Source organism: Gobio gobio (assembly GCF_949357685.1).
Source record: "Gobio gobio genome assembly, chromosome: 23".
Taxonomy (NCBI): Eukaryota; Metazoa; Chordata; class Actinopteri; order Cypriniformes; family Gobionidae; genus Gobio; species Gobio gobio.
In genome coordinates this window covers 26,083,264-26,104,294 of record NC_137119.1, presented here as the reverse complement: position 1 = coordinate 26,104,294, position 21,031 = coordinate 26,083,264, and the positions used below count along the sequence as shown (strand labels likewise).

The window sequence follows — 21,031 nt, the reverse complement described above, 5'->3', positions numbered from 1 at the left end:
ACGAACGACCAGAGTCCCGTCTCCCAACTGGGCAGATTTACAGCATAAACACACCATGGGACACTTTATGAAGAACAGACTCTAATGAAGCAGCTCAACGAAACAAGGGGCTCTCAATACTAACCAGCACATTTTTGAATCATGCAAGCTCATGCATGTTTAAATGAGTGTACAAATGCTTTTAATGTGAGGGAGAGAGAGGATTCCTGCTGCCCTGTAATAGGGCGACTTATCTTAGTTCCTTCTTGCTGTCTTCTCCAGCACATCAGGCATATGTTAAATTCAATAGTCATTAAACTGCCACCAGTGAGATGAATACGATCCTCTGTGTCTGTGTGTGTGGGTGTGTGTGTGTGTGTGTGTGTGTGTGTGTGTGTGTGTGTCTGTTTTAATGTTAAATCAAACTACACAGTAATGAAGACATGCATGTTATATTGTTTTTCTATAGAGGCTGTCAAACATTCCTCTACCGTCAAAACATCAAGTGCTTAAAAAAATTCTGGAATATATTGTTCTTTTATAACTATTGTTCATACTGAAGGTTAGGGATTTAAATATTAAATAATTAAAATTAATGCACAATATATTTGTACCATATTAGTTATCGGTCGATATTCAAGATTTTTTTACTTTTTTATTTTATTTGATCAGTATCAGTTGATATTATTTAATAAATCTTTTTTTTCTCTGTATTTTACAATAAGATTATCTATGTTTTCATCTAATCTTTAAAAACTCTAATGCATGAAATACACTGTTAAATGTAATCTTTTGCAAATTTCAAAATGAATATCCATTTTTCATACTGTAAATTGTTTTGATGCCTAAATACACTTGTAGCATTCAAAATGACTGATTTGAGTAATTATGCATAATTTATAGTTATTACTATAGGACACATTTAAATAAAGTGTTACCAATTTTTCTTTATTATCCTACACATGTAAAAAAAGTTTTCTGTAGGGTTAGGGTGTGAATTGGTATGGAAGCCTATTTCTGCCAAATAAGAAGAAAGACATGCTTTGGTAAATCATGATTATGATATAGAAGGTCATAATTGTGACAACACGACGAAATGATAAGATAGATATAAAGTAAAAAATGATGACATAATTGTCATAATTGAGGTTCAAATTTTTAAATGATCACAAACATTAAAATCATAATTGTAAGTAACATAAAAAGTGAAAATTATAAGATAAAAGTCATAATTATGACAAAAAAATGTTTTTTCATGTCATTTCGACTTGTTACAATTTCTAATTTTCATCTCATTATAATGACTTAATGCTACAATTATGATTTACCAAAGTTTTTTTTTCTTATGTGACGGAAATTGATTTTTTTTTTTATCTCTATGGGGAAAACAGCTTATAATTAAAACTAAGTGATGTTTTTTTGAAAATGTAAAAATACAGTTTTCTGTGATGGGTAGGTTTAGGGGATAGAATATACCGTTTGTGCAGCATAAAAGTAATTATGTCTATGGAATTTCCCCATAAAACATGAAAACCCAATGTCTGTGTGTGTGTGTGACATGGAGAGGTCCCATATGGACCTGTTTCCCAGGTGTGATTGAGTTAGCCTGTTCTGTCTATATGTGATGGGCTGGTGGGTGGACAGAGGCATGTGAAAGTTAGAAGCTTATATAACATTTCACACATCTTTCCAACAGCCCTCCTCCATTTTAAGCCGTTATTGAAAGTAGCTTAGTTATAGCTTAGAAAGAATGCCGGCACGGTTCAGCCACAAGAACATGTATACGCACACTCTCTCATAAAGAAACAATTTACAAACTGACAGGACCCCTTTGAGCGCACAATGCAGCCGGATCAGGATCTGCAGCAGGAAGTGGTGTGTTCGACAGATACGAAGGGGTTCAGAACAGAAAGACAGAAGGAGGGCTGGATTTTGTGAGAGGAATGTCAATTTGAATTCATTAGCTTTCACTCGCTCTGACAGCAAGTTATAGCCATGATTCTGTGTGCATGCATGCAAACCACACACATTAAAGCTGGAGCTCAGGAGAAGCCTGGACTCTTGCCAGTGTTTAGTAATTAGTGAGAAGAGGCCATCACTCACATTGTCATTCTATTGTACCAGCTCTCACTAACAGTCATTAGGGTACACACGAGAGTATCCGCATGTGTGTCTTGAAAAGCAACAATTTGGGTCAAGCCACACTTGAGCATGACACTTTTTTTCTTTCTCACTCACAATTTTTCTCCATATAATCATCTGGATTCCAGCTGAGCTCTCTATCAATGCTGCTTGAAATTCAAAGCATCCTTTTTTCTTGCCTGTTCAAAGCTTTCAGTCACATTCAGTCATTCAAGCTCTCACCCAATCAAATTGCTTGTTTTATTTCACTCGCACCTTTTCACTCTCTCACTTCCTTCAAATCAACAAACTGACTTATCTGCTTTCACACACACTCATCTCCTTGGGTTATGTTCTTCGTATTTCTCCTTCAACATCCTCTACTCTTTTGTCTTTCCAATCCAGTGTATATGCAAAGGCGCCAATGTCATGCATCTATTTTTTTTCCCTGTGAGGGGCATCAGTTGTAGTCCTGGCACATCTCTCTTCTCAGGCATAAACAAGACATGAGGTTAGATGAAAAATTGCTTTTAAAGAACTTCAAATTATGTAAAGGGGCGACCACACTGCACTTTTTGTTCCATTGACTTCCATTCAAACACATTTGAATGTGACAGACTGGAAACGCAAGCTCATGCGAAAAGTTTAGCATTTCGCCTCTTTCCAAAGTTCAAGCTTGGTGAATTCTGAGCTGCGAATTCGCATCACGTGACGACGGTCTGCCCGGTAGAAGATTGATATGTCACAGCGTGACCTCTTGGCTGAATAAAAAGAACAATATTTTTGCAGTAAAGTCGAGTAGATTGTATATTTTTAAAATTTTGAGTGTATTATTTGTTATATGATGAATTCATGTTTATAAAAACGCGCTGCAGAGCGTGTCGTCATAGCACGACCGTTGCCATGTCCAAAGGCCAGGCGCGACGCAAGTGTTTTTTGGTAGTTTCAGCCCGACGCTAGCCTAGAAATCTAGAAGCACCCTAGCGGCAGTAAATCTAATTTGCCGTGAGTGTAGTCTAGCAACTCTCGGTAGACCTGTGAGCTGGAAAAACCAAACTCTGGTCAGGACAATCACAGCGTGTATAGAGTCGGTGGGCGGGCTTAACATAATGATGGTACATCACGGCAGAGTTGCGGAGGTTCTGCGTGCTACTCGTAAACAAAGAAGCTGGCGAAACAGCAGTCTTTCGAATCGGTCTTGGCCGCGACTCTGGACGACTTGGAGTTAAGCTTTTCTTTGAGAAAAGAACAAAGAACGGCACTGAAGTCATTCTTAAGAAAGGAAGATGTGTTCAGAGTTTTGCCGACCGGATACGGCGAAAGTTCTAGCTCCACTTCAGGTTGCTCTCTGGTTGGTTGTAGCGCTATTCAATTGCGTGCAGAGGGAATTTGAAAGACAACCGTTTGTCCCGCCTCTCGGATTGAGCCCTGCCAATGATGAGTTCCCAGACCCAACATCTTGATGTGGGTCTGGCTTGTCAGGCTAGCCCGACGCAGTAATCATTTTCACGTCCAGCACCACATTGTTTAATTAGCAAATGCACTCGCGCCTATCTGTACGCCCATGGTTCGCAGATGGTTTGCTTGTCTGAAAACGAGGTGTGTTCAGGCACATTGTTGCCACGTTGCTATTTTGAGGCAATTGAAAATGACTGCACAGCATTTTTGTGTTATTTAAAGGGTTAATAATATGCGCCTATGCACCTGATTGGTTTATTGCGTTACGCCCCAAAACACACCCATGACTCATTAAGAGGCTAGGTACAACCCTTTTGGACCATGTGCCTGGCGCTCCAACCGTTTTTTTCCGTCATTAAACTAGCAAAAGTGGATTCGGACTCTATAAAGTGCACCTTTTTTTCTCTAGTAGTACAGGTTTTGTTGAACAAGTGAGGGGATACTGGGTTCACATTATGGTCTAACAATCAAAACAAATCAAAATTGTTAAATTTGACAGTAAACCTTGTTTTTTGTTGTTGTTATGAGTTATGAGATTTTGATAACTGCATATACAAATACATAGGCTAGTTATCACAGTTGCCACTATATTCAACAAGGATGCATCCAATTAATCAAAAGTGACAGTAAACATTTTTAAATTGTTACAAAACATTATTTCAAATAAATGCTGTTTGCTTTTGAACTTTCTATTAATAAAATAGTCATGAAAAATGCATCATGGTTTCCACATATAATATTAAGCAGCACAACAACATTGATAATAATCTGAATTTTTTCTTGTGCACCAAATCAGCATATTAAAATGATTTCTGAAGGATCATATGACACTGAAGACTGGAGTAATGATGCTGAAAATTCAGCTTTGCCATCACATAAGTGAATAACATTTTAGAATATATTAAAATAGAAAGGTTATTTTAAATTACAATAATTTAAAATAGTTTTACTGTATTTCTGATCCAATAAATGCAGCCTTGGTGAGCATAAGAGACTTTATAAAACTTTATAAAAATCTTGCCAACCCCAAAGATTTGAACGTTAGTGTATGTGTATTAGTATCTATGTATATTTATATTATTAGTCCCATGCAAAATGGGCATAACGCTTCAGTATATATTTCAGATGACACCAGGGCTTTTGGAGATTCAATGTAGCTTTAATTCACAGCACAAAACCATGTTTCATTCATAACAATCATGACCATCTCTTCTTTTTTCTCTCCTGATATGCAGTTGGATCACGACACCCGGCCTTAGAGGGGAGAAACCATCAAAGGTACAACACAGTCTTCGATCTTTTACCTACTTCACGCTCCTTTGGTCCACCTGCTTTATGTTCCCTTTGACAAATCACTAGCCTTTGCAGCCACATAAATTGTTTTCTTAGCTGTTTTACAACTGAAGAGTTTCAACTCAGCTTAATTCAGCGGTGTGACACATGCAAAACACATGATGGCCTCGGAATTCACCTGCATGCGCGAAGGGAATAAAGTTCTAGAGTAGCCTATATTCTAGGCTTTTTTTTGTTTTGTTTTATGTGAAGCCACAATTGCAACTCCAGATTGGTCCATCCTCTAAAAGTGAACTATCAAATTTGGAAGATTTTGGATGAATGCAGTTCCACCAATTGCAAGCGTAGTGTACTTTGTAGTGAAAGTAGAATAACCTTGAACACATCCAAATTATTCAAGGCATTTAATATCCTCTGCATATGGCACTTTACATCCAAAAATGGAATCCATAATGTCTGGAAGCTGCATTGCACATTATATGGGAGTAGTTTTAGCAGCTCAGGATTTTAATAAAGGCTCTGCGGAACTCAGTGTTGAACGTGGTGTAGATGACTGGATTGAGAGCGCTGTTGACGTAGCCGAGCCAAGTGAAGGCGCTGTAGACCTCAGCAGGAACATGGCAAGCTCTGCAGTGAGTGTTTAGGATGTGGGTCACAAAGAAGGGAAGCCAGCAAATAAGAAAAACCCCTGTGAGACAAAAATAAAACATAAATGAACATTTGCACAGTAACCGTATGACTTTCTTCAGTGGAATACAAAAGGAGAAATTGAGGAATGTGCTGGTTGATCTTTTCCATACACCAGAAGTATCAAATTTGAAGCAAATGCGAAGCTTTGTGCGAAAAACAGACCACATTTTGGTATTAAGATTTCATGAAATAGGTAGCGATTCACTTTTGTTATTGTTAACTAAAACTATTAAAAATCATTCACGGTTTTTAAAATAAAGCTGAATAAAATATTAATATTAGTTGAAAAACTTAAAGGAAATTTGTAGTGTCTTGGTAATTGAAATAGATTAGTTGAAGTTGATGTGCTAAAATGACTAAAACTGAAATAAAAATACAAATAAAGCCAAATAGAAAAAAATTAATGCAAATGACAAAAGCACAAAAAATTACTTAAACTTAAATTAAAATGAAAAATATAAAAATAAACGCTAATTCATATATTTCATAATAATTATAGTGTATATACATAATTCTAAAATAACACTAAAATAACATCTGTTCAATAAATCAGTCGCTCCAGTTCAAAAAAAGTTGTTTGAATGGCTCCATACAAATTTGCATATACAGTAGAATATAGTAGGCGAAAAACATTATGTGAAAAGAGAATTCACAGTATTCATAAAAAAAGAGTAGGCAAAAAGTAACCTGGGCTGCATTTCCCGATAACGTTGTCTCGTGTCACGCTATGAAGACTCTAAAGGTATAACTTAACTAAAGGTATACCATTTCTAGGCGTGTTCCCCGAACTAAACCTTAGGAGGTTGCTTAAGGTATACCTTCTTAAGTGCGACGTTAGCAGGCGCTGTCCGTGGCGGCGGTGCTGAATTAGTTTATCAATGGCTCAAAAATCGATTATTCACTCTATGCAGGGGCTGTTTAACTGCATTATGTGAGAAAGCGGTGTTCTTTATAATAGAAGCACTTCAAAAAATGGTTGAAATTGCATTTATCAGGACTCGTGAGATCATATAAATATAATCCAAATTGCAAACTAAATCCATGTTGTAAATAATTTTGAAATGATTGTGCGAACCCGCAACCTCTCATGCCCAAACGTATCAACCCACTTACACTGGCAGTATGCCATTTATATTATCATAATATATTTTGCCATAGTCTTCATTTACTCCACAAGCAGAGTTGATTTCCCACATCACATTATTGGTAAATCACACATTTCTATTATTGGATGACCTACTCAATAAAGGCCCAACAGGCGAAAGATAATCAACAGCTACAGCGGAGAAAAAAGAAAGAAAGAGAAGAGCACCAACAGCTGAATATCGGGGCTGAGCTCCGTCAGATTTGTCTTGACAAAGTCGGACCAACAAGATCTAAAATCTGCTGAATTCGCTGCCATGGCAGGCGAAATTAATTTTGAATTGCAGCTTTTGATATGGTAGCCAGGGGACTAAAGTTTTCACGGATGAAATAATGCACATAGAAATGCTAATTAAAAAGCGAACTGCCATCAGTGTAATGAGTAAATGACAATAGTATTATTTGCATGAAAACACTTCAATTATATTAGCAGAATTATATTCGTAAAGACTGAGATGTATATAAACAGTGGTGGCCACTATCGGAATGAACTGTCAATAGTGATAAGGTATAGCTAAGAGTGCTCCAGACCAACCTTACGAACGAATGTCTTACAGAAGGTATTCTTAACTAAGATCGTTTCGGGAAACATGTATTAACGATAAGATACACCTTAAGGTATAACTTAAGAACGACGTAGTGTTAAGAAGGTTTCGGGAAATACAGCCCAGATTACCTATTCCTTCACTCTAAAAAAATGGAGTTGTTTTAAGCAAACATTTAACCCAACCGTTGGGTTAAATCAACCCATTCACTAGGTTAAAACAACCCAATTGCTGGGTTAGTCCATTTTCAACCTAACTTGGGTTGTTTTTAACCCAGCATTCTGTGTGCATACGATGTACACTTTACTATCCCATGAGGCCACAGGAGAGGATTTGTAAACGACAGTGAAGCGATTCAACTAACTGGTAGTCACATGATAATGACAACATGGCGAATGTAGTACATTCGGATTAAATTAATACTAAACACATTCATACTATATAGAACATACATTTTAGCGGTCGCAAAGTAATTTCTTATTCAAAATAAGTACCCACTCGAAGAGTATTTGATTTCAGACTCAGCCAATTAATGATTCATTTAGAATCAGATTGATTCAGTTGTTGAGTTCAACTCACTGACTCAATGAACTGGCTGCCGTGGCAAACACCTCAATGGATTGGACAATTATTATCAGTTAATAATGCTTGTTCCTCACATTTAATGGTGCTTTTTTGTCTGTTTTAAAAACAGTGAAAAGTACAGTTCTTCTAAATTTCACCTTTTGTGATGCACAGAAGAAATAAAGCCTTTTTGGGGGAACTACTCTTCAAACTTCTAATTGTAAAGTGTTTTTACACGTTTGCAAATAACAAATTGTTGAATTTGAAATAAAAACAGGTGTTTTTACCGCTCAAAAACCTTGAACACATGCAAAATGGTCATGTGACAACCCTGACCAATTGACTTTGAACTGAGGCAGCTGAGCCATTCACTCGATCCAAGATCTGTCTCCACGAGTGTGATTTAATTTCCTCCTCAATTAAGCAGACATCTCAGATTACCATCACTGTCATTTATCACTTTACAGAACACTGACTCATGGGTCATCATTTGACACTAATAGAGCCTAATTGGTTGTCTGGTACTTAATGTTTTATAAAACGAATATGTTGGAGACTGACTGGACTCTGTAGGTGTTGTATAAAGCTACTGCCATTGAACGTCGTCACTATTCCCCAGGTGGCCCTTGATGGCAATCTGACAAACTGTGGCACACGCCAGCACAGACTGACTGAGCTCCATGGAGCGAGTCAGCAACCCACTTTCAAAATGTCAAATGAAAAACTAAGTGAATCATTGACTGAAAAAAATAGTACGGTGGCATGTGCTCGGGTTGAGGGGGAGGGTTGGAGGAGTTGTCAGAACACACAAAAACGGAAAACAATTTTGAAATAGTGAAGATAAAAATCACGAAATCAATTTGCTGTAAGTAATCAGCAAGATGGTGATTTCATAAATGACATGTCCCTTCCCACCACCTCCTCTCACTTCTGCTGCTGTCTGTCTCATTGTCCATGAAAAAGTCTCATCTGCTAGACGTGAGAGAGGGATTCATATCAGTGTTGATAATGACGTATGACAGAGGTCGAGTTAATCAAGTCAAAGAAATTACAAAATAAAATGCAACCACAACCCTGCCTTCACACGGGATTCAATCACTGGATGAAATGCTGTTATTTTTAGCTTTCTGTTCGTCAAAGAATCCTGATTTATATATTAAGCAGCACAACTGTTTTCAACATTAGAAGGATTTCTGATTCTGTAATGAATTCAGATTTTCCAACATGGGAATGAATTACATTTATATAATGTATATATGATCTTGCCTAGGTCACCAAGGGAAAACAGATATGTTTAACCTTGCAAATGATGAATACAAATGGCTTTAGGCCAAAACAAGATGGAATGTACAGACAGACAGTTTTCAAATTATGCATAAATTAAATGTTGCATGAGTCACTGTTGTTATGATGCTCAGAGCGACAAATGGAAGTAAAAAAACAACAACAACAATGACAATTTAGTATGCAAATAAATGCAAGATGCAAGACCAAACCCTATGAAGAATGCAAATATTACAGTGTCATCATCACTGTTGAATGGCAAACATTCTAACAATGTTAGCCAATGGGATTTTCAAAAGTTAATCTTAAAGGAGTAGTTCACTTTAAAATGAAAATTACCCCATGATTTACTCACCCTCAAGACATAGGTGTATGTGACTTTCTTCTTTCTGATGAACACAATCAGAGTTATATTAATAAATATCCTGACGTTTCCAAGCTTTATAATGGCAGTGACGGGGTCAATGGAGTTTGAAGCTCAAAAAAGCACCTCCATCATCCATCATTAACGTACTTCACACGGCTCTAGGGAGATAATAAAGGCCTTCTGAAGCGAATCAATGGTGTTAATATAACTCTTATTGTGTTCATCAGAAAGAAGAAAGTCATATACACCTAGGATGTCCTGTGGGTGAGTAAATCATGGAGTAATTTTCATTTGAAAGTGAACTCCTTTAAGTTTCATCTTATAAAATCTTACAAAGAACCACAATATGCTAAAATTTTGGAGAAAACAATTGAAAAAAGACTGTCAATCAGTTTGAGCTGAATTTATTTGAAGACAATAGTGACAAATAACAAAAAGAAGATGAATTTTAATAGTGGATGAATGGATGGATGAAAAGGGATAGTGATATGATGAATAGATGGAAAATGATAGTGGTATGATGAATGGATGGAATGATGGATGGATGAAAAAGGATAGGGATATGATGGATGGATGCTGGATGGAAGGAGGGATGGATGGAAAAGGATAGTGATAAGATGGATGTTAAATGATAGTGATATGATGGACGGATGGAAAATGATAGTGGTATGATGGATGGATGGATGGATGGATATGAAAAAGGATAGGGATATGATGGATGGATGGATTGATGGATGGAGGGAGGAAAATTATATTGGTATGATGGATGGAGGGAGGAAAATGATATTGGTATGATGGATGGATGGAAGGGGATAGTGATACGATGGATGGATGGATGGAAAATTGATATGATGGATGGATGGATGGATGGCTGGAAAAGTACATTGATATGATGGATGGATGGCTGGATGGATGGAAAAGGACATTGATATGATGGATGGATGGAAGGAAGGATGGATGGAAAAGGACATTGATATGATGGATGGATGGAAGGAAGGATGGATGGAAAAGGATATTGATATGATGGATGGATGAAAAAGGATAGTGATATGATGGATGGATGAAAAAGGATAGTGATATGATGGATGATGCATGAAAAATGATAGTGATATGATGGATGGATGGATGAATGGAAAAGGACATAGATATGATGGATGGATGGAAGGAAGGATGAATGGAAAAGGATATTGATATGATAGATGGAATAGGATAGTGATATCATGGATGATGGATGGATGGATGGATGAAAAAGGATAGTGATATGATGGATGGATGAAAAAGGATAGTGATATGATGGATGGATGAAAAAGGATAGTGATATGATGGATGATGCATAAACAATGATAGTGATTTAATGGATGGGTGAATTTCAATGAGTGGAATCTTGTCCCTTCTGTGCCACTAACCACAGCAGAATTGCAAAAATATTGTTTTCCATACTTTTGCCCAAATCCTAGGGCTCTAATAATGGAGTCTGGATTTGTACATGAAGTAGGCCTACATCTCACCCAGAACGATGGCCAACATCTGTGTGGCTTTCTTTTCCTTGGAGTGCATACTTCTACAACGGATCTGACTGGGACACACCATGACACAACTGGGCCGCGGTGGATGGAGGGTGGTGTGCGTTCGTCCGTTTGACAACTTCTTCACCTCACAACTCCTAACTGTCACCTGCTCCTCGTTCCCACCTTCCTCTTCCTCATGGTTTGCATCTTGCTCAGTGCGGGCAAAGGACGCCTGGCTGATACTGCAGTAGTTCAGCGTAATCACAGGAGGCAGCAACGAGTTCTCGGCAGGGGCGGTTTGAGGCCGCTTGTGCCACAGGCAGCTGGCGAGGAGCCGTGGACGGATCACCTGCTCCGTGGTTTCCTGAACAGATAGGGAGATGAAATGTAAGCATGCAAGCTTCAAGGTGCGCAGAACATATTCCTGCAAGCATGTCTGTTCTATAATTAATTAGCACAAGGAGGTATGCTGTCCTCATTTCCTTGAATAGAATGATATCGTCTCAAGGACTACTGAGTATCTCGGTTGCAATGCAAAGCTGATTTTCACACCGCCTTACACATTGGACTAGTTTTGGATTGGATTGAGTTTTTTTTATAACGTTTGATATAAAGTAGTATAGAGAAAGACACATTTTTGAAAATTAGATTCTTTTGATTTTCAATCCCAGTGGATAGTTTTCAGCTGAATTGTGCTCTGGACAGTTATATTAATTGGACTTAAAACTAAAAACTAGTTGAAAAAAAAATAAAACTTAAAAAACTGGTTGAACTGATTTGAGACTTTCTCAAATCAAAGAAACACACAGCAAAATATGTTTTCTTAATCTGTATTTTTAGATCAGATCTTAAATATAGTATCTTAATAAATTAGGTTTACTAAATTTTTAAGTGTCTTGTTTTAAGCATAATGTGACAAATGTAGTCACTGTTAGGCATTTTTCATTTCTTATTAAACTCTCTAAAGTAAATTTATATTCTTATATAATTATAAATTATATTATTATTTTGTATATTTACTAGGGCTGTCAAGTGATTCAATTTTAAAATGTTAAAAATTTTATTACATCCAATTTGGCTGAGAAATTACGCCCAAATGATAATTTAAAGTCATTATTGTGTTAAATGAGATATGAAATTACTAAAGGAGCTTTAGAAAGAAATATTTAATTTAATTCAACATAGGATTGATTACACATTAACTTTTAGGCTACAACAACCATGAATTAATTTTTTTCCAGAAGCTGCATCTGTCTTTAAAATATCTTCTTGTATGTTCCACGAATAAGAAAGTCATGCAGTTTTGAAACAACATGAGGGTGAGAATAAATGGAATTTTCATTTTTGGTCAAACTTTCCCCAAAATATGAAATTATTATAATTTTTTTATTTTTATGAAATTTATACTCTAAATAAGAAACTAAAACTGCCAGTAGATGGCGGTAAATGTCTAAATGAGTAAGTCATTGGCTGAATCCGAAATCGCCCCCTAAACCCTCATTCACTATTCCCTATGTTAGTCCACTAATACAGCTCGCTTGAAGGAGTGAATGAAAACAAGTGAGTGAATTCGGACAGCCGTTGAGTGTACATAAGCTGAACACTCGTTATTGCGGTGCAATGTGGGATTGAATGAGTGCACTCAATAACGTCCACTATGGTTTCGGAAACCACTACAAATGGCTGTCCCCTCAAATAATGCCCAATTTGAGGGCATAGGGGGCAATTTCGGATTCAGCCATTGAGTCATTCATTCATTTGATTCGTTCAAACAGCTGATTCATTCAGGAATTAAAGGGATAGTTCACCTAAAAATGAAAATTCTGTCATCATTTACTCACCCTCATGTTGTTCCAAACCTGTATGAGTTTCTTTGTTCTGCTGAACACAAAAGAAGATATTTTGAAGAATGTTTGTAACAAAACAGAGAGAGCAACCATTGACTACCATAGTATTTTTTTCCCTACTAGTCAATGGTTGCTCTATCAGCGTTGTTACAAACATTCTTCAAAATATCTTCTTTTGTGTTCAGCAGAACAAAGAAACTCATACAGGTTTGGAACAACATGAGGGTGAGTAAATGATGACAGAATTTTCATTTTTGAGTGAACTATTCCTTTAAGTAAATGGCTCTCTTTATGAATGGACCATTGAATCATTGGTTCACCCGACTGATTCACTCCAAACGTGGATTCATTCAGAAACTAAACACGGCTGCTCGGAGGCAACAGTTCTGCTTTGGCTTGAGGTAATGTTTTCGTTGGCAAAATTAAGCAAAAACAGACAACATTGTGCCTAAAATATAACACAATATTAACTTATTATTTATTGAACTAAAATCAATATCACATTTGCACTCGTGCTATTCGGGACAAAAACAGCACTCGTGTTAGACTGGGTAAACCCAGCCCGATCGGCCGGCAATTTGATTTCGCCCTGCAGCTCAGGCTGGAAACCTGTACATCTTGTTATCTTGCTTCTGTTGCAAATTTGCGGAAACCAATCACAAACTGGCGTATCCGATGACGGATAGAGAAACCCCAGACCAATGTTCAATCTTAAAAGATTGAGCTTGGTCTGGTTATAGCCAGACAACACTCGTGTGATATTGCGCTCATTACTTGTTTGATATTGCCTAAAGCTGCAGTCCATAACTGTTTGCGCTCTAGCGGTTAATAAACAGAACTGCATGCCGGCCTTGCAGAAGAATATTGCAGCCCGATCTACTTCTCTCTGTTTATGTCTATGGCAAGTGATGCAGGGACTGTGCTCCTCCGCAGCGGTTCCTACCAGTCTGGCCTGAAATAGTCCCAATATAAACACTTATTATAAGTGTATCATAATGATGCAGGGTAAGACAAAAACACAGTTTGGGAAATGGATTCATGTTGTACATTCTCATTATACATTTTTTGTAAATGTTGAACACAAGAAAAGTTACGAACAGCAGCTTTAACTATATCATGTGATATAAATATGAGACAAAAAGTTATACAGGAGCATTTATGCCCTATATCTTGAAATTTAGGGCATTATAACAGCATTCTATAGCATCAACTCAACTTTGATCCATCCATCAAAAGAATAAATTATATTTTAAAAATCGAAAAATCGAAAACAGCTTTATAATTGTAATTAATATATTTTTGATCAAATAAATACAGCCTTGGTGAGCATAAGAGACTTCTTTGAAAAACATTTCAACTGCTCTTTAATGCAAATATAAAATGGTCAATCGCATCCCAGGTGAAAAAGACATTCTATTAAATGTATTAAAAATACATTTATAGTATATTTGAATTGTACTAAAAACATACTCAAGTACATTTTAATGCATTTAATAGTATGTATTGTTTACCTGGGATGGCAGCCATGTAAACATGCAGTGTTGAAAAAAATAAAAAATGTCTTTTTATTGATGATAGAATACCATTTATATTAACATTAACAGTTTAGTTAATGTAAAAAAAGACACTTCTGCATCTCCTTATATGCCAATTAATCAAGATCTCCCTTTATATTACAGCTCTGATCCCAACCGCTGCACTGAACACGTATGGCTCTCAACTAAAGCTTGTTACTCTCTAACTTTGAAGTGACTCCTGTGGAAACAGTTTCAACAAACAGGAGTGTGCCAGTGACGGGAGTAAAGCACCAGCCAGAGCAAGTTGGGGGCCATACTACGTCAGAGCCGCAAACTTCCAGTTCACAGCTTACAGCCGCAGGGATAAGTCTGTGGAGGCACGGTGACAGAAACACACCCGCTATGCTAAAACAGGGGGAGAATGCTGCCAGCAATCTCAAAATACCTTGTAGGATTTCTTCACAGAGTCTTTTGCTCTGAGAAGGCTCATTTCATGCAAGATTAGAGTAGACACACACATTTCTATGCACACATGCAGGCACATAATGGTATACGCACATTTATCACATTGATCCTGATGGGAGAGAGGTCTCTTTTCTCTTTGTGATTGCCATCTTGTAAACACGTCTCCTGTGGAGAGATGTTAAAGAGTCAGCGGGTGGAAAACAAAGGCAATACAAAAGCATGTAAAACAAATTTGGATAGCAGGAAAGGGGGGAAGCAGCTTTTTAAATGTAAAAAGACAGGAAAAGGTGCCAGAATCAAGGCAGGGAAAATGAAGTAGGGCGCTATGGAAAATAATCAGAAAAATCAGATTTTCACTGGATGGCAAAAGTAGGCTGTGCCGTTTCACTGATGATCAATACACTCACCCAAAGGACTATTAGGAACACCTGTTCAATTTCTCATTAATGCAATTATCTAATCAACCAATCACATGGCATTTGCTTCAATGCATTTAGGGGTGTGGTCCTGGTCAAGACAATCTCCTGAACTCCAAACTGAATGTCAGAATGGGAAAGAAAGCTGTCACAACGAGTCTCGGAGCCAAATGCAAGTTCACACTGTTTATTTAGAAGGAGTAAAGAGAGGGTCAGATGAAGCACAAAAAGTCACAGTCCACTGAACAGAGACCACACGCGGCGTTCCACGAGGTAATCCACTCTGGTCGGTGACCGGGAAGAAATCCTAACACGGCAGAAGACTGACGATAAGCTCACCGGAACCTGGACGATACTGGATCTCGCCTAAAAACAAAGCGCACCAGTAATACCAGGAAAACAGAGCACAGTTCACCCGAAGTCAAGTTCACGATATCCACAGGCGTGAGAACTCTGGGCTAAGACGAGCCTCCAGATGCCTGCGACCGAACCTGAGGAACTGGAGAGGAACAGCAAGGATCAACCGACTGGACTAGGACAGCATGACAGACCAACCAAGACAATGAGCACACGACGAGAGACAGGACAGAGTGCTATAAAAAGAGAACAGCTGATGAGACACGACAGGTGAACAATTAATGAAACGAGCGGGAGGAGCCAGTGAACCCGTGAGGAACCACCACCAACAGGTAAGACAACATACACACACACACGATCACCCAGGAGTCCTAACAAAAGGTGATTTAAGCAATTTTGAGCGTGGCATGGTTGTTGGTGCCAGACGGGCCGGTCTGAGTATTTCACAATCTGCTCAGTTACTGGGATTTTCACGCACAACCATTTCTAGGGTTTACAAAGAAAGGTGTGAAAAGGGAAAAACATCCAGTATGCGGCAGTCCTGTGGGCGAAAATGCCTTGTTGATGCTAGAGGTCAGAGGAGAATGGGCCGACTGATTCAAGCTGATAGAAGAGCAACTTTGACTGAAATAACCACTCGTTACAACCGAGGTTTGCAGCAAAGCATTTGTGAAGCCACAACACGCACAACCTTGAGGCGGATGGGCTAAAACAGCAGAAGACCCCACCGGGTACCACTCATCTCCACTACAAATAGGAAAAAAAGGCTACAATTTGCACGAGCTCACCAAAATTGGACAGTTGAAGACTGGAAAAATGTTGCCTGGTCTGATGAGTCTCGATTTTGGTGTAAACAGAATGAGAACATGGATCCATCATGCCTTGTTACCACTGTGCAGGCTGGTGGTGGTGGTGTAATGGTGTGGGGGGGGGGTTCTTGGCACACTTTAGGCCCCTTAGTGCCAATTGGGCATCGTTTAAATGCCACGGCCTACCTGAGCATTGTTTCTGACCATTTCCATCCCTTTATGACCACCATGTACCCATCCTCTGATGGCTACTTCCAGCAGGATAATGCACCATGTCACAAAGCTCGAATCATTTCAAATTGGTTTCTTGAACATGACATTGAGTTTACTGTACTAAAATGGCCCCCACAATCACCAGATCTCAACCCAATAGAGCATCTTTGGGATGTGGTGGAACGGGAGCTTCGTGCCCTGGATGTGCATCCCACAAATCTCCATCAACTGCAAGATGCTATCCTATCAATATGGGCCAACATTTGTAAAGAATGCTTTCAGCACCTTGTTGAATCAATGCCACGTAGAATTAAGGCAGTTCTGAAGGCGAAAGGGGGTCAAACACAGTATTAGTATGGTGTTCCTAATAATCCTTTAGGTGAGTGTATATGACTGGAATGGATCATCTATTTTATTTTATCCATATTAATTAGTTTTAGAAAACTGAAAATTGGTACTGTCCCTTAAATCATAAGTGTAAAGTTAAGCCTATAAAGTCCAGGAACATTTCGTATTTAAATTTTTTAAATAACATTGGACCCCATTAAAATTTTTTGAACGAAAAAAAGACATTTTCAAGTTTGTCCATTGTTTGCCTTCCAAACAATATCTTCTTTTGTGTCCCATAGAAGAAAGTCATACAAGTTTGGAACTGAGGAACATGAGGGTGAGTAACTGATGACAGAACTATTTCTTCAATTAAAAGAAAAATTGAAAGTTGGTTGTTTAATTTTAAATCTGAACTGTACAAAATCAATCAAGTTATATAAATGAATTTATAGCTCAAATACTTTGTAAGCCTATGCTCAGACATAATTTTCTTTATTTAAATTAGATAGTACAGGGAAAAAAGAGGAACAGGAAGAAACATTTTGAGGGCAGCCTACAAAGCCTTTTCTCCATATCAAATTTTGCTCCAGTTTGCTAGAACTACATCTTGCAATAAAATTCCTAGGGCGCGTAGCTGAATGGCTTTGCTGGAACTTTTCCAAAGAACTGATGTGCATCTCACTTTCACATGAAGCCAGTGATACAAAGGCCCTATCCGCTGATTCACTGAACAAGACTGGAGGAAGAGAGACTGGATTCCAAGCTTCTTTGAATTTAAGGGAAATGTTATACAGTGTTTCGATCCAAGATAAAATGCATTTCCAATCTATACTTATCACCGGTAACAGATACTTCTAGTCATTATGCATTGTTATTGGTGGATTATGTGTGTTTTAAGTAGAGTAGAGAATCCAAAACAGCTTGAAGAGAGTATGTGTAGATGTGAAATGTGAGAATATCTACAATGCCCTCTACTAATATTGGTACCCTTGGTAAATATGAGCAAGGGCAGCTGTAAAAAAATAAATCTGCATAGTTTATCCTTTTGATCTTTCATTCAAAACAATTCACAAAATTTTCCTTGAAGTAAAACAATTAAAAGTGGAGGGAAACTCACATTATGAAATAAATGTTTTTCTCTAGTACACGTTGGCTAATAATATTTGGCACTCCTAGAAATTCCTATAAGTAAAATATCACTATATTCCCATTCATATCCCATTCATTTTTTGCACACCAGGGGCCTGTTCTTCTTTCATTACTTATTACATCTGAGATGATTTGACAGATCCCAGATCTTTTAATCGTGATAACTGATCTCTGGCTAATTTGGTTCTTCAAACGAATTTGCAGATTGGATTAAAATATCTGGATTAAATTATCTAAAATCACTGCGCGTTCTTGTGTTCCCTGAAGAGGGCAGATGCATCGATACTCGAAACCACGATCAGCAATGCAGCGATTGGCTGGCGTCAAGACAGCAACGTAATGACATCATATAATTAAAAAAGCCACCTGGCAAAAAACTTGACCAATTATACAATAAAAACCCCACGAATTTCTGGACCTTTATAAGGAAACAGCCAAACCACCAAACCAACATACAAGTTATTATAGATAAATGATAAATGTTTTTTGTATTTTTAACATGATTACCAATTATTTATATACACGAATTTATACAGTATTTGTACACCCTTTACATTTTTATTTCAATGTTGTAATTTAATTTTTAATTCAATTTGGAGCAGATTTGTAACGTGACAGTATTAAAGTTTCTTAAGGGTCAAGATCAAATTATCTGCATCTCTTGCGCTGCATCAAGCCACTCCCATAATATCCGTCATCACTTAAATTAATGCACGGCTCAGAGTAACTGTACATAAACCTCCAATAAAATTATAAAGTAATTATTCCATCACAAATAAATCGCTCAATCAAGTGGCTGTGTCTATATTATTATATACAACATTATTATATACATTCTCATATACACATACAATATAACAATTTTATATTATTATTATTATTTAAAATTATTATTATTGCCCCTGGTTCAGTAATGAACTCTTGTAATAAAGTAGCAGTGGCTGGGACAGATTTTAAGTATCACCTCAAGATGCAATCTAATCCTGTTTACATGAAATAAGCCTGCTCATGAGCAGGTTTAAGCTTACGGACCTGTTACTATGACAGCAAGTCCAGGATAAGCTTCGAAGAACCAAACAATCCGAGATCATGTCAAATTTTCAACAATCAAATCCAGCTAACTGAGTTAGCGACGTACGAAGAACGGGCCCCTGGGTGACTAGGAGCATGAAATTGTCCAGCCATGACTTCATGTTCCACAGGAGTATAAATATGAGGAAACACAAAGGACAAATTCCCTTAATCATAAAACCAAAGAATATAGTTCTGATGTGCAGCAAAAGATTGTTGAGCTTCACAAAATAGAATGTGGCTGTAAGAAAATAGCTAAATCATTGAAAATCCCCATTTCCACCATCAGGGCAATAATGAAGAAGTTTCAATCAAGCGAGGAGGAAAGTTTGAGTGGCCAAAGACTCTCCAAGGATCACAGATGGAGAATTGCAGAGATTAGTTGAGTCTTGGGGTCAGAAAGCCTAAAAAAAGAAATGAATCAAACAACCCACATAACCACAAGTTGTTTGGGAGGGTTTCAAGAAAAATCCTTCTTGCTCATCCAAAAACAAACTCCAGCATATTCAGTTGTCAGACACGACCGGAATTTCAAACGGAACCTGGTTCTGTGGTCAGATGAAACTAAAAAAAAGAGATTTTTGGCAGCAATCCCCAAAAATGGGTTTGGTGCAAACAGGGATAAAAAGTACCCCATACCCATGATTAAATATACCACTGGGTCTTTAATGTTGTGGGCCTATTTTTTGCTGGAGGTCCTGGAAATCTTGTTCAGACACATTGTATCATGGATTCTAGCAAATGCCAACAGATAAAAAATCTAAACCTGACGGCCTCTGCTAGAAATCTTATAATGGGCCGTGGTTGGATCTTCCATCAGGACAATGATCCAAAACAAACATCAAAATCAACACTAAAATGTGTCACTTGGCACACAATGAAGCTTCTGCCATGACCGTCCCAGCCCTGTGACCTGAACCCTAGAAAATGAGTGGGATGAACTGAAGAGAAGAAGCACCAACATGGAGCTGGGAATCTTCTGAAGGATCCTGTACGAAGGAATGGTCGATGTTCTCCAAACTTATCAGGCATAGGAGAAGACTCAGAGCTGTTATCTTAAGAAAAGGACAATAATTGGGTGCCAAATGTGCCAATAACTGTGGCCAACACAAACTAGAGAACTAGAGATTTATTTAATAATAAGATTTCCCCACCCCACTTTCAATTGTTTTACTGAATTTTTTGAATGAAACAACAAAGGATAAACAATGCAGATTTATTTTCACAGCCGCCTTTGCTCATATTTTCCAAGGGTGCCAATATCATTGGAGGGCAATGTACTCTTACCACTGATGGTGGTGCGGATGCTGGCTGAACTTTGCCACTGCCGTGACGGAAGGTGATTCTCTTCCGTCTTTTTCTGAGAAAGATGTAGATGCGCACATAGACCAGAAGGGTCACCACAAACGGCAAATAAAACGACACCACGGAGGAGTAGATAACAAAATCGGGATTTGAAATCGAGCACACTGACGGGTCATCTGCAAGAAACACACATATCATTACTGCAACAGTATACATTTTGAATTCTGTTGTGATACTTTTGTTTGCTGTTATAGTAAATTATTTCAGAAAATATCAGCTACGAAGTAATAAATAATGTGGATGTATCTAATGATGCCAGCTGTGTCGGCAGTATAATCAATACTCTTATCTGCGACATATACAATTGTTTCTGCAGCAACATAATTAGACCCTCAAAGTCCTTCTCTCCCATCTGCAGTACATGCAGACAAAGCAGAACAAATCGCATGCATATCTAGGAGGCTTGCGTGTGTGAGAGAGATGACATTCATTATATCTCACCGTGAAACTAATTAACTGATTACTCTAATTAAACGGATGATTAATTCCTTCGCAAACTAATTTTTCAACATCTGATGGAATCTCACTGAAAGCTAGCTA

The 21,031-nt window shown here is 37.8% G+C and overlaps 1 protein-coding gene across 1 annotated transcript in view; it reads right to left on the bottom strand.

Annotated features, from left to right (window-relative positions):
• Positions 1-4,700: 4,700 nt before the first annotated feature.
• The window catches only part of drd3 (dopamine receptor D3), a gene marked incomplete at its 5' end in the record, with an annotated part of 35,804 nt that continues 19,473 nt past the window's right edge, over positions 4,701-21,031 (bottom strand). Inside the window, 4 exons of the mRNA XM_079806717.1 lie at positions 4,701-5,539; positions 10,953-11,316; positions 14,875-14,946; positions 20,414-20,607. Of these exons, the coding sequence (XP_079662843.1) occupies positions 5,343-5,539; positions 10,953-11,316; positions 14,875-14,946; positions 20,414-20,607 (827 nt within the window). The 3' untranslated portion in view covers positions 4,701-5,342. The remainder of the gene's footprint in view (positions 5,540-10,952; positions 11,317-14,874; positions 14,947-20,413; positions 20,608-21,031) is intronic.